Source organism: Oncorhynchus mykiss, chromosome 18 (genome assembly GCF_013265735.2).
Source record: "Oncorhynchus mykiss isolate Arlee chromosome 18, USDA_OmykA_1.1, whole genome shotgun sequence".
Lineage (NCBI taxonomy): Eukaryota > Metazoa > Chordata > Actinopteri > Salmoniformes > Salmonidae > Oncorhynchus > Oncorhynchus mykiss.
In genome coordinates, this window is record NC_048582.1 from 16,563,725 (window position 1) to 16,577,538 (window position 13,814).

A 13,814-nucleotide genomic window follows, 5' to 3' on the forward strand; every position below is an offset into this window, starting at 1 on the left:
ACTTCAGGACCTTGAAATGCTTCTTACGAAGCCACTCCTACGTTGCCCGGGCGGTGTGTTTGGGATCATTGTCATGCTGAAAGACCCAGCCACGTTTCATCTTCAATGCCCTTGCTGATGGAAGGAGGTTTTCACTCAAAATCTTACGATACATGGCCCCATTCATTCTTTCCTTTACACGGATCAGTCGTCCTGGTCCCTTTGCAGAAAAACAGCCCCAAAGCATGATGTTTCCACCCCCATGCTTCACAGTAGGTATGGTGTTCTTTGGATGCAACTCAGCATTCTTTGTCCTCCAAACACGACGAGATGAGTTTTTACCAAAAGTTATATTTTGGTTTAATCTGACCATATGACATTCTCCAAATCTTCTTCTGGATCATCCAAATGCTCTCTAGCAAACTTCAGACGGGCCTGGACATGTACTGGCTTAAGCAGGGGGACACGTCTGGCACTGCAGGATTTGAGTCCCTGGCGGCGTAGTGTGTTACTGATGGTAGGCTTTGTTACTTTGGTCCCAGCTCTCTGCAGGTCATTCACTAGGTCCCCCTGTGTGGTTCTGGGATTTTTGCTCACCGTTCTTGTGATCATTTTGACCCCACGGGGTGACATCTTGCGTGGAGCCCCAGATCGAGGGAGATTATCAGTGGTCTTGTAGATCTTCCATTTCCTAATAATTGCTCCCACAGTTGATTTCTTCAAACCAAGCTGCTTACCTATTGCAGATTTAGTCTTCCCAGCCTGGTGCAGGTCTACAATTTTGTTTCTGGTGTCCTTTGACAGCTCTTTGGTCTTGGCCATAGTGGAGTTTGGAGTGTGACTGTTTGAGGTTGTGGACAGGTGTCTTTTATACCGATAACAAGTTCAAACAGGTGCCATTAATACAGGTAACAAGTGGAGGACAGAGGAGCCTCTTAAAGAAGAAGTTACGGGTCTGTGAGAGCCAGAAATCTTGCTTGTTTGTAGGTGACCAAATACTTATTTTCCACCATAATTTGCAAATAAATTCATAAAAAATATTTTTTTCTAATTTTGTCTGTCATAGTTGAAGTGTACCTATGATGAAAATTACAGGCCTCTCTCATCTTTTTAAGTGGGAGAACTTGCACAATTGGTGGCTGACTAAATACTTCTTTGCCCCACTGTACATATAACCTTCCAGTCATTTATTGGGTAAAAATAACACCAACGTTTCGGCATCACTGTGTCTTCTTGAGGGTGGAAGAAGCCCTGAAGAAGGCAGTTACTGTGAGGTTATATATATATATATATATATATATATATGGAGTGTACGACTCTCTTTGTTTTTATTACTCACGTGTTCAACACAACATGTTAACTCATGACAAGGCAGAATATACTGAGAAAAAAAACTCCCAGAAAGGATTTGAAATACTTTTGAAATCAATTCAAACCAAAGAAAAATACAACAACAAAACAAACTGCTACAGTTTTCTCAAATAAATGGACAGTCAATGAAATGAAAGTGTTGGCATGACAACGTGGCACAGATTCCTGCTGGTGCTGCCCATGTTATGACCAAGCCATCCAGATTGGTAGAGAGCGAAGACTCTTCCGTAGTGAGGGTTGACTCTTCCGTAGTGAGGGTTGACTCTTCCGTAGTGAGGGTTGACTCTTCCGTAGTGAGGGTTGACTCTTCCGTAGTGAGGGTTGACTCTTCCGTAGTGAGGGTTGACTCTTCCGTAGTGAGGGTTGACTCTTCCGTAGTGAGGGTTGACTCTTCCGTAGTGAGGGTTGACTCTTCCGTAGTGAGGGTTGACTCTTCCGTAGTGAGGGTTGACTCTTCCGTAGTGAGGGTTGACTCTTCCGTAGTGAGGGTTGACTCTTCCGTAGTGAGGGTTGACTCTTCCGTAGTGAGGGGTGACCCTTCCGTAGTGAGGGTTGACTCTTCCGTAGTGAGGATTGACTCTTCCGTAGTGAGGGTTGACCCTTCCGTAGTGAGGGTTGACTCTTCCGTAGTGAGGGTTGACTCTTCCGTAGTGAGGGGTGACCCTTCCGTAGTGAGGGGTGACCCTTCCGTAGTGAGGGTTGACTCTTCCGTAGTGAGGGGTGACTCTTCCGTAGTGAGGGTTGACTCTTCCGTAGTGAGGGTTGACCCTTCCGTAGTGAGGGGTGACCCTTCCGTAGTGAGGGGTGACTCTTCCGTAGTGAGGGGTGACTCTTCCGTAGTGAGGGGTGACTCTTCCGTAGTGAGGGGTGACTCTTCCGTAGTGAGGGGTGACTCTTCCGTAGTGAGGGTTGACTCTTCCGTAGTGAGGGTTGACTCTTCCGTAGTGAGGGTTGACTCTTCCGTAGTGAGGGTTGACTCTTCCGTAGTGAGGGTTGACTCTTCCGTAGTGAGGGTTGACTCTTCCGTAGTGAGGGTTGACTCTTCCGTAGTGAGGGGTGACTCTTCCGTAGTGAGGGTTGACTCTTCCGTAGTGAGGGTTGACTCTTCCGTAGTGAGGGGTGACTCTTCCGTAGTGAGGGTTGACTCTTCCGTAGTGAGGGGTGACTCTTCCGTAGTGAGGGGTGACTCTTCCGTAGTGAGGGGTGACTCTTCCGTAGTGAGGGGTGACTCTTCCGTAGTGAGGGGTGACTCTTCCGTAGTGAGGGGTGACCCTTCCGTAGTGAGGGGTGACTCTTCCGTAGTGAGGGGTGACTCTTCCGTCACCCTCACTGCCTCTTCCGTGTGACGTGGCAGTGAGGATGACACCCAAGGTGCCAACTGCCAAGGTTCGGTGTTGAGGGGCTCGGGTGAGTTTAAACCCACTTTATGCCAAAGCCTGTCCATCTGGCAGTGGAGAAACAGAGACCAGAGACTCTCACTGTGCTACGGCCTGGGTGTGCACAGGCATGCAAATTAAAACAGACACTTTGTAAAATATATGGGGAGGGGGGGGGGGGGTGTTTTCATTCAAATTCTCTTGTTTAACATAATCTAGTCCTGACTACTTGGCACAAGGCAACAAACACAGTCATTGGTAGTTGAAGATTGTTAGTAACCAGGTACCAATGAATTGCTGCTACAGTATTTCCATTTATGCAAATAGAGTATTTTTTGCAAGAGGGAGGGACAAATTTAGATGTTCCACACTGAATGACAACAAAGCTCAAATAAAGTGTAAAAAAAGTGCATTAAACTGAAGTAGAACTTCCTCACCTCTCTGACAATACCGTTCAGTCACACACACACAGCTGCACACGCACTGTATTCTGTCACATGCACTGTCAGTCACAAACACCCCCCCCCGCCACACAAACACACCTTACCTGTTATCAAGTTGAGTTGCAGCCACATCCTGGTGATGTCATGGCAGAGCAGGGACACTCGGTTGAGGGCCATCCTGTCCCCCCTCTCACCCCCAGGAGAACACACACTCCCGAACACACACACACTCAGAATAAGTGGTCGTGTGAGCGACAGCCGTCCATTCCTCCACAGCCTGAGTGCTGAGACTTCAGCCGTACACTAAACGCTCCGTCGCTGGGCGGCACACACACACACACACACTCACCACACCCCCATCCCTCCCCCTCTGTCTCCATATACACACTCAGCCAGACTGGGCTCAGTTTCAGATTACACCTCCCACTGATCCCTCTCTCCCAGGTACTGAAAGAGCGTAAACAAACAACTCAGAGAGAGAAATAGACAGACACAGAGACGGAGACAGAGAGAGAGAGAGAGACGGAGGAAGGGAGGGAGGGGGAAAGAGAGAGAGAGAGAGAAAGGGAGAGAGAGAGACGGAGAGAGAGAGAGGAGGAAGAGAGGGGGAAAGAGAGAGAGAGAGAGAGAGAGAGAGAGAGAGAGAGAGAGAGAGAGAGAGAGAGAGAGAGAGAGAGAGAGAGAGAGAGAGAGAGAGAGAGAGAGACAGACAGAGACAGAGACAGAGAGAGAGAGAGACGGAGGAAGGGAGAGCAGCCAGATGTAATTCCCTCAGATAAGCCTATACATGTGCAACTCACACATCTATAATCGGTGTGTAAGCTGGTCTGGGATCAGATCAAGGGGAGATAAAGACGAGTGACAGACAGAATGTGGTTGGTACCAAAGCCATCGTCCCGCACACAGCCCTCTGGAGGACTCCTCTCTGGCTGATCCCCCTCAGCCAATCAGGAGCCAGGGCCTGAGTGATGATGTCACAGAGCAGCTGCCTGTATGGGACCGCCTCCAGCTCAATGCCACCTATGACATTTACTGGCCTTTTATGCAGCCAGAGATATGGAGAGGGATGTTGCCCCCACTGAGCTAGGGTCAGTTATGTGTTAAGCTGATCCTAGATCTGTCACACGCACACACACACCACACGTTTGTTTTACTATCCTTGTGGGGACCAAACAATTCCCTAACCCCTAACCCTTAATTTAACCTTAATCCCAAACCCTAAAACGGGTCGTTTAGGAATCCAAAGGGGTCAAAAGCCATCCACGGACTCCCACACCAATCCCAACTCAACAAGTATTTAGTATCAGTTCTGTGTCTGACAAGTAGTATGGAGTTCTGTTTCTTCATCCTATGTAATGTATTCTCAGTGAATTATTATTTATTTTTTTCTTGTTCAGAGAAATTAGTAATTGTATTTGTTGGGTTTATTTCCCATCCTACATCCTGATATTACCAGGTTCTGACCACTAGATGGTGCTGTTCCTGCTAGTTAAAGAATCCCCACATCCATTGTTAAAGGGATGGTTCACCCAAATTACATATTGGTTTTCTTACTGTATAAGCAATCTATGGACCAGGTATGACAGCAATCCATGCTTTGCTTTTGTTTACAAAAGAGAGCCATTACTGCTGGGACATTCACCCCCTTGTGAAGTGTGTGTGTCTGTGTGGTGTGTCTGTGTCTGTGTGGTGTGTGTGTGTGTGTGTACTTAGTCATAGATCGACAGAGTTTTGATACTTTTACTGTCAATGAGGCAAACTCCGTTAGAAAATGTGAAATGCAGAATGTTTACGGTCAGTGTTAATTGCCGGTGGTCCTATTTGCTGAGCCTCTCCATGACATAAAAGTCCAGACGGACTTGGTGCATGACTCATGGGGCACAGCTAGTGAGATAGTGAAGCAGTGGGCTAATCTCCTCAGGAAGTAATACGAGACTCTAGCTGAGACAGTTACACACAGACGAGCACTGTGTGGGAAATCCCCTTAACTCACTACACAGATCCCATCACACATGGCAATCACCCCCCCCTTCACGCTACAGCCATCCAGACATCCATCCAGACATAGGAGACAACAGTCTGTTTGGCCATTGTGGAGAGGACAGAGTCATGTACTTCCTCTTTAGTTCGATTGTCATTGTGGTCCTTTATGAGGTGGCCACCTAGTGATGAAGTCATGTACAGTGCCTTGCGAAAGTATTCGGCCCCCTTGAACTTTGCGACCTTTTGCCACATTTCAGGCTTCAAACATAAAGATATAAAACTGTATTTTTTTGTGAAGAATCAACAACAAGTGGGACACAATCATGAAGTGAAACGACATTTATTGGATATTTCAAACTTTTTTAACAAATCAAAAACTGAAAAATTGGGCGTGCAAAATTATTCAGCCCCTTTACTTTCAGTGCAGCAAACTCTCTCCAGAAGTTCAGTGAGGATCTCTGAATGATCCAATGTTGACCTAAATGACTAATGATGATAAATACAATCCACCTGTGTGTAATCAAGTCTCCGTATAAATGCACCTGCACTTTGATAGTCTCAGAGGTCCGTTAAAAGCGCAGAGAGCATCATGAAGAACAAGGAACACACCAGGCAGGTCCGAGATACTGTTGTGAAGAAGTTTAAAGCCGGATTTGGATACAAAAATATTTCCCAAGCTTTAAACATCCCAAGGAGCACTGTGTAAGCGATAATATTGAAATGGAAGGAGTATCAGACCACTGCAAATCTACCAAGACCTGGCCGTCCCTCTAAACTTTCAGCTCATACAAGGAGAAGAATGATCAGAGATGCAGCCAAGAGGCCCATGATCACTCTGGATGAACTGCAGAGATCTACAGCTGAGGTGGGAGACTCTGTCCATAGGACAACAATCAGTCGTATATTGCACAAATCTGGCCTTTATGGAAGAGTGGCAAGAAGAAAGCCATTTCTTAAAGATATCCATAAAAAGTGTCGTTTAAAGTTTGCCACAAGCCACCTGGGAGACACACCAAACATGTGGAAGAAGGTGCTCTGGTCAGATGAAACCAAAATGGAACTTTTTGGCAACAATGCAAAACGTTATGTTTGGCGTAAAAGCAACACAGCTGAACACACCATCCCCACTGTCAAACATGGTGGTGGCAGCATCATGGTTTGGGCCTGCTTTTCTTCAGCAGGGAAGATGGTTAAAATTGATGGGAAGATGGATGGAGCCAAATACAGGACCATTCTGGAAGAAAACCTGAGTCTGCAAAAGACCTGAGACTGGGACGGAGATTTGTCTTCCAACAAGACAATGATCCAAAACAAAGCAAAATCTACAATGGAATGGTTCAAAAATAAACATATCCAGGTGTTAGAATGGCCAAGTCAAAGTCCAGACCTGAATCCAATCGAGAATCTGTGGAAAGAACTGAAAACTGCTGTTCACAAATGCTCTCCATCCAACCTCACTGAGCTCGAGCTGTTTTGCAAGGAGGAATGGGAAAAAATGTCAGTCTCTCGATGTTCAAAACTGATAGAGACATACCCCAAGCGACTTACAGCTGTAATCGCAGCAAAAGGTGGCGCTACAAAGTATTAACTTAAGGGGGCTGAATAATTTTGCACGCCCAATTTTTCAGTTTTTGATTTGTTAAAAAAGTTTGAAATATCCAATAAATGTCGTTCCACTTCATGATTGTGTCCCACTTGTTGTTGATTCTTCACAAAATAATACAGTTTTATATCTTTATGTTTGAAGCCTGAAATGTGGCAAAAGGTCGCAAAGTTCAAGGTGGCCGAATACTTTCGCAAGGCACTGTATCTGACAGTTCTACATGTTTCCACATAGAATACAGAACAGATTAGGAGACCCCTTCTACATACAGGATGTTGTATAATCCCAGGCAGTATTCAGACAGGGTGGCATTAGGTTTTTCATTTAAAGTAAAAACTGAATTGACTGAGAGATTACAGTTGAGGGACAATGGGGTTAGAATGGTAAAATTCATTGGTTTCATCCCATCTCTCTCTCCAGTCTGTGTCCTATAGACTCCCACAGTCCAATATATCTATAGACAGAGTATTACCAGCAACCTCTCGTCAGGCTGGTTCTGGCTCCCAGACTACAGCAGACAAATGACTGTGGTTTCATGGGATAATATAAAAGGATCATTTGACCTGTTACCGTCTGTCTCTCTGCCCCAGGGCCACTCCATCCCTCCCTTTCAATCGTTTCCCCGTCCCTTCCCCAATACTTATCTACCTGCTGTTACACAGCATTATAATAACTTGATTATTAACATGCCAATAACATAGGTAATGTTATCTGAGTTATGTTATCGGAGTTATTGCTACGCATATGCGTACAATATGCATCACTTCAATTACCTTCGAAAGACATCAATCCCGGCCCTACAGTAATTAGTCAAACACATCTGATGTCAGTCAACAGGGACAGACTCAGGAGTAAACAAGCTTGCATCCCAAATAGCTCCCTAGTCCCTATTTAGGGGGTCAAAAGTAGTGCACTTTAAAGGGAATAGGGTGCCACTTGGGAAGCACACCAAGTGTGTCTGATCCAAATCCTTTTACATTGTCTCTCTGTCGGCGTAGTGGTGAAAATAGACTGCCGTTACTGTATTTGTCCCCATTATGAGAAGACAGTCCCAGGAACCAGGAAGCATATGGAGATTCAGCCTGTCAGCTGTTCTACTGTATTATGGGACGGCTGGCTGACAGCCTTCCTGTCACATGGTCCCACTGTAGGGGTGCGTCTCGTCTCATATATCTATACTGACCTGATAACTGATATGAAATCCAGGGCAGAAGATGGGAAGTAGACAGGGACAGTGTGTGATCTGTGTGACACTGAAGGCTGACTCTAGGAAAGGAAGTGGTAGTTTATAAACGGACAGTTTCCTGTGGCTGCTGGATTGCTTTGCGGCACATGAGGCGTCTATTCACAGGGCATGGTGCACAACAGACCGGTCAGCATTTCATTTCCAATAAACAGATTGTTAGGCAACTTAGTTGTGACCCATGCCTGGCCTGCTATGTTGTAAATTGTAAACATTGACACCCCTGGACTAGACGCTTCTGTCAATGTTTACAATGTAGACCAATCTATTGGTACGATGCTCTCGGCTTGTTTGCATTACGTGCAACACTTGTACCTGTGTGATGCAGTTTCCTTCTGAATAGTTTGTGTTTGTGTGTACATTATGTGTGAGACAGAAGCTGGTCCTGTGGGTGAGGGAAATCGACCTGTCTTAAGTAATCCAAGGGTCAAACATACTAGCTTTATTCTGGGCGGAACTTGTTGACAACTGAGCTTAGTACTTAGGCCACAAGTGTCAAACTCATTCCACGGAGGGCCAGGTGTCTGCAGGTTTTGGTTTTTCTCCCTTTCAACTAAGACCTAGACAACCAGGTGAGGGGAGTTCCTTACTACTTACTCAATCAATCAAGTACAAGGGAGGAGTGAAAACCTGCAGTCACTCTGCCCTCCGTGGAATGAGTTTGCCACGTGATCTCGGCGGTTGACTGATAACATGAGATTAGTGCTGACCGTTGGCAGGCCTGTTCAGTTGAAGGAAGTCGTTGTCGTGGTTGATAAACCGATAAACATGTGGCCTGAGATGAAACAGTGGGTCTGGGGGGGCATGGTGGAGACTGGACCAGACTACCTGCTCTGATTGACTGTTTATGCCGGGATTTCCCCATCTCTTTATTCAAACACCATTTGTTCCCTCCCCCCATAAACTTACCAGGAAAAGAAACATTGAGGTGTGACTTAAGGCTTGTGGGATCTGTGTAGGTGTACGAGAACAGCCACCTGAGAGCTGACATGATCTCAGAGGAATTTCTAGAGCGGGAACACTGGGACATGTAGGACTCATAAGACAATAGACCATCTATTGATTCAATTAAGGATTAGACTTGTCTCTAGTTTATCTGTCAAACCATCGGACAGGAAAACACCTAAAAACGAAATGCTGCTTTTGAGATCATTTATAGTACAAGAGAACAACAACCAATCTTTCATAGTTCCTTTCTCTGACACTGCATGTGTATTTGTTTACCAAAGGGAGTGGCTGGTCACTCTCTGTCTCGGTCTCTCTGTTTCTCAACCTCTCGATATCTCTATATCCTTCTCCGTCTCTCTGTTTCTCAACCTCTCTATATCCTTCTCCGTCTCTCTGTTTCTCAACCTCTCTATATCTCTATATCCTTCTCTGTCTCTCTGTTTCTCAACCTCTCTATATCCCTATATCCTTTTCCGTCTCTCTGTTTCTCAACCTCTCTATATCCCTATATCCTTCTCCGTCACTCTATGTGCATCAGTTCAGAATGCCAGACGGTCATTAAGGCCAATTTGCTTGTTCCTGCCCACTCCCAGTCACGTCCGCCTCACCAGCAGCCTGGGTGGTGCTACCAGGGCAGGCAGGCTTGTGTGTGTGTGTGTGTGTGTGTGTGTTCTTATCAAGCTTTCTTACTCGGAACCTGGGCGTCGTAACTTATATTTGGGATAATGATTAAATAATCATACTTCCAACATTCATCATGTATAAAACACTGTTAATATCCTGACACACCTGGGATTACCAGCTGTGGGGATTAGTATACGACTACATTGAAAGACAGACAACTTGGGAAAGGAGGGATGGAAGAACAGATGGCGGACAAGATGGAAGGGCAAAACAAGGGAGGGAACAACAAACAGAAAGAGAACAGGATAGAGGTAGAGAGAGCACAGCCAAAACAATCAGACAAGCCTTCATGGCGGAAAATGATTCATCTGAACGTTTCACAGACAATTCAGTTGACCTAATGTAACACCTATTGCACACGCCCTGCTCAATCATAAAGAAACATCGATAGCATCCAATCAGGCACAGACAACAACAACAAAACACCATTATCCATGCCACTTCTTAGCAAGACAAACACTGAACTCTTACCCGAGTCTGACAGAGAAAGCATCTTCACATTACTGTAGCTGAGTCAAAAACATATCCAGTCTTTCACAAGCACAATACCAAAGGACGCACACAACAGTCTACACGGGACTGGAGTAACACGAGTTGGATAAAGGCTAGGACAGGAAGGGGGTAGCCTATGTGTCAGTGTCTGGGCCTGGGCTGTTCAGTGTCTAGAGATGCTGACGCTGCAGAGCGCTACAGAGGGGTCACAGTGAGGTTCAGAGGTCAGGTAAAGGTCACCGCTGGGCCGAGGAAACCGAAATCGACACTGACAGATAGAGAGGGTGTTCTATGGGATGAAAAGGAAACTGAAATATAAATGACTAGGAATCATGGTCATGGGATCGAGGTGTAACAGAACAAAAGTGGGGGGAAATGTATAGGGACAGTTTTCTGGACACAGATAAATACTGGTCCTGAAGATGCCATTGAGAATGATTTCTAATCCAGGCCTAGCTTTAATCTGTCTGGGAAACCGGCCCATAGTGTGTTGTTAGGGCTGAATCCTACCATTAGATCCACACAATCTCTGACTTTTAAGTAAATCATACATGGATGTCAGTGGAGGCTCCTCAGAGGAGAAAGGGGAAGACCCTCCCCCTCAGTGAATTTCATAAAAATAAAAGGTGAAACATTAAAAAACCTATACTTTTTAAATAAAATTATACTAAATGTATCCAAATATGTGTCACCAAATAATTGATTAAAACACACTGCTTTGCAGTGAAGGTCTACAGTAGCCTCAACAGCACTCTGTAGCGTAGCACCATGGTGTAGCCGGAGGACAGCTAGCTTCTGTCCTCCTCTGGATACATTGACTTCAATACATAACCTAGGAGGCTCATGGTTCTCACCCCATAGACTTATAGAGTAATTATGACGACTTCCAGAGAATGTCCTCCAACCTGTCAGAGCTCTTGTTGCATGAACTGACATTTTGTCCACCCAATCAAAGGATCAGAGAACAAATATAGTACTGAAAGCATAAGCTACAGCTAGCTAGCACTGCATAAAATATGGTGAGTAGTTGACATAGAGAGAGAAAGACAATAGTTGAACAGTTTTGAACAATTACATTTCTTCAAAAATGAAGGAGATGCAAGAGAGAGAGGGAGAGAGAGAGCTAGCAATATTTTTTTTCACTTTCACTTACTTAGCTAGCTAGCTAGATTAGCCTATTCAAACACCTGGTTCAAACTGAGAAGGCTTCTATGTTAGCTAGTTGGCTACGGCTATCCAACACTGGAACTCTTCCAAGTCAAGGGAAGCCTTTGGTTTAATTAATTTATTGCCACCGGGGCCTGCTGGTGTAACTGAAAGTACTTGCTGACCGTACACTGTACTGCATGATTGTAGCAGGTTTACTAATGTGATCGTTCTATTAGCTATGTTGACTATGACGTTAGATAATATGGTGACAACTATGTAGGCTGTGCGTAGTGGTTATGATATGAAGCTTTGGCTTGGAAAGGTTTTTTTGCCTGGTCACAGACAGCTGATGTGTTGTGCACTAAAGTCCACAAGCGAAAGGAAAAGGCGAGAGAAGGAATTACAACAAGCAAAGTGATCATGCTGTTTGTATGTGGATGCTATGAAAGTGAACTGTGCTTGTGTGATTAGGGGTGTATTCATTCCGCCGATTCTGTTGAAAAACGTTTCCCAAAACGGAAGCAAACGGAATGAAATGGGGATAAACATATCCAAATTTGTCCAATAGAAACTCTTGTTTGCAACTGTTGGACTAATGACTATGCCCTAGATCTGCTAGATGTAGGCAAGAGTGTGGAAAGAGGTTATGAATGTGTCACTGTCTGTCACCTTGATTACAAAAAAATATCATCTTGACCTGTCGTAAACTTTCATTCATAGGCTAGATTGTAACAACCTCATGATGGGTACAGGGAAATTACAGTGTCATGTAGTAGCTTAAACCTATCAATGTTACATTGAACTGGGTGAATGGAGAATGAATGACAGTCATCCAACATGCTGTAATAGAAATAAGGTCATGCTCATGAACAAATTAATCGACCTCCCTCATCTTAAACGGCATCGACCACCACTGATTGACGTCAATGGGAAATGAATGCAGAAATGTGAGTGGCATACAAAGACTGTGTAACGAAGTGGAAATATTGGCACCGTCTAATGCCATCCAATAACATGGTGCCAATCTTTCCTTTTTTTGTTTAGGACGGGTGCCTGCAGAATTCTCTTTAGCGAGTTCTACCCAGTAGACGGCGTGTAGAAAACAATCTCTGAAGCTCAACTTCAGACGGCTTCAGAGATATAAGAACATCTTTAAATAGCTTCCATTCCCTGACAGCATGACACAGCAATCCAAGTCCCTGAAGTGCACATCAATGAGGCTAAAATTAAGACTTTTTTTTCAGTTTAACAGACTTTGTAGTCCAAGGCAGGGTGAATGTTTTAGGTCAAAATATTCAGGCAAATATGCCCTCTATAATAGTATAGCTCAGCTGGGGCTTGGATTAACACGGACTCCCATGATCCTTTCCTACGCATATTCAGCAACACCCTGAGCAAATAAGGATATAACCATTTAACAATTACCACTGAACACAATAGTGATTTCCTGTCACAGCTTGCCTTGTGCAATAAAAGTGACTACAGTGAAAAGGAGATGAACGTCTCATCATGTAGTTCCTGCATCCTGGCACATAAAACATACAGACCAGCCTCATCCAGTAATGCATTACTTCAGAGTTGACCAATAGGCGGATGTTTAAGTCAGTGCTTATTAGTGCCATGATGAGAAACTCCAAGCATTACAAGGTTATGTACTGTATGTTATTACACTCTGGTGGGTGGCTGAACAGACCCTTTAACACTGTAAACATACAACCCTGGGTAACACACACACAGGACAGTACAGTACACAGAGGCTCACTCAAACACACTTTCACCACTGTCTCAAAGCAGTGAGAGTAAGAGCTAGCTACGCATGACACACACATGCACACACACTCACTATGCAGGCGCTGACAGCTCTGTGAGAACCGGTAGAAGCTCTTCACTTCCTCCAGAGAGATGTGGACACATCCTCCTCCTCCGTGTCCGTGTCCGCTGGACTGCAAACGCACCTCCATCTCATCCCTCTCTCCCATCTTCTCCTCTTTTTCCTTCATATTCTCATCACTCTCTCCCGTCCTCATCACCACCTGTCACAGAGATATGAACCAGTGCAGCTCTGTCATCCCTCTCTTCACACCTCTATATTATGATGTCCGTCCCTCCCTCCCGCTCTCTCTCCCACCTTCCAAACAGCTGCAGTAAAAATGAGTAGCTCTCAACGCTTTGTCGGTCTTTCTTTCCACTTCGCCTTGTGTGTCCTTTGTGGGTTTTTTTTCTTCTTAGAGCTACGCCTCCACACACACACACACACACACACGGTTTCACTTCTGCCATTGAGCTGGATTTACCTGACTGCCTTACTCCGCTACAGTGCAACAGAAACAGACCTCTCCATCCTACCCACACAACAAGACTCATGTAAGGTTCCAGTCACATTGTAGCCATCTCTCTTACTCAGCTACTCACAATAAAGAGTATTCTGACAGGGAGGGGGGTGCTCCCTTTGCTGTTTCCTTTAGTCCACGATCATCTCCTTTGTTTTGTTGACGTTGAGTGAGAGGTTGTTTTCCTGACACCACACTCCGAGTGCCCTCACC

The 13,814-nt window shown here is 45.1% G+C and overlaps 1 protein-coding gene across 6 annotated transcripts in view; it reads right to left on the reverse strand.

Moving 5' to 3' along the window:
* LOC110495681 (guanine nucleotide exchange factor DBS) overlaps positions 1 to 13,814 on the reverse strand; it is a 67,334-nt gene that overhangs the window by 47,058 nt on the left and 6,462 nt on the right. For 5 of the 6 annotated variants that reach the window (XM_036952034.1, XM_036952039.1, XM_036952037.1 and 2 more), the window contains exon 2: positions 13,115 to 13,304. In XM_036952034.1, coding sequence (XP_036807929.1) covers positions 13,115 to 13,298 — 184 coding nt within the window. In that variant the 5' untranslated portion in view covers positions 13,299 to 13,304. Of the gene's footprint in view, positions 1 to 3,273; positions 3,476 to 13,114; positions 13,305 to 13,814 lie in introns of those variants that run through there. The other variant, XM_036952036.1, reaches the window with a different exon arrangement.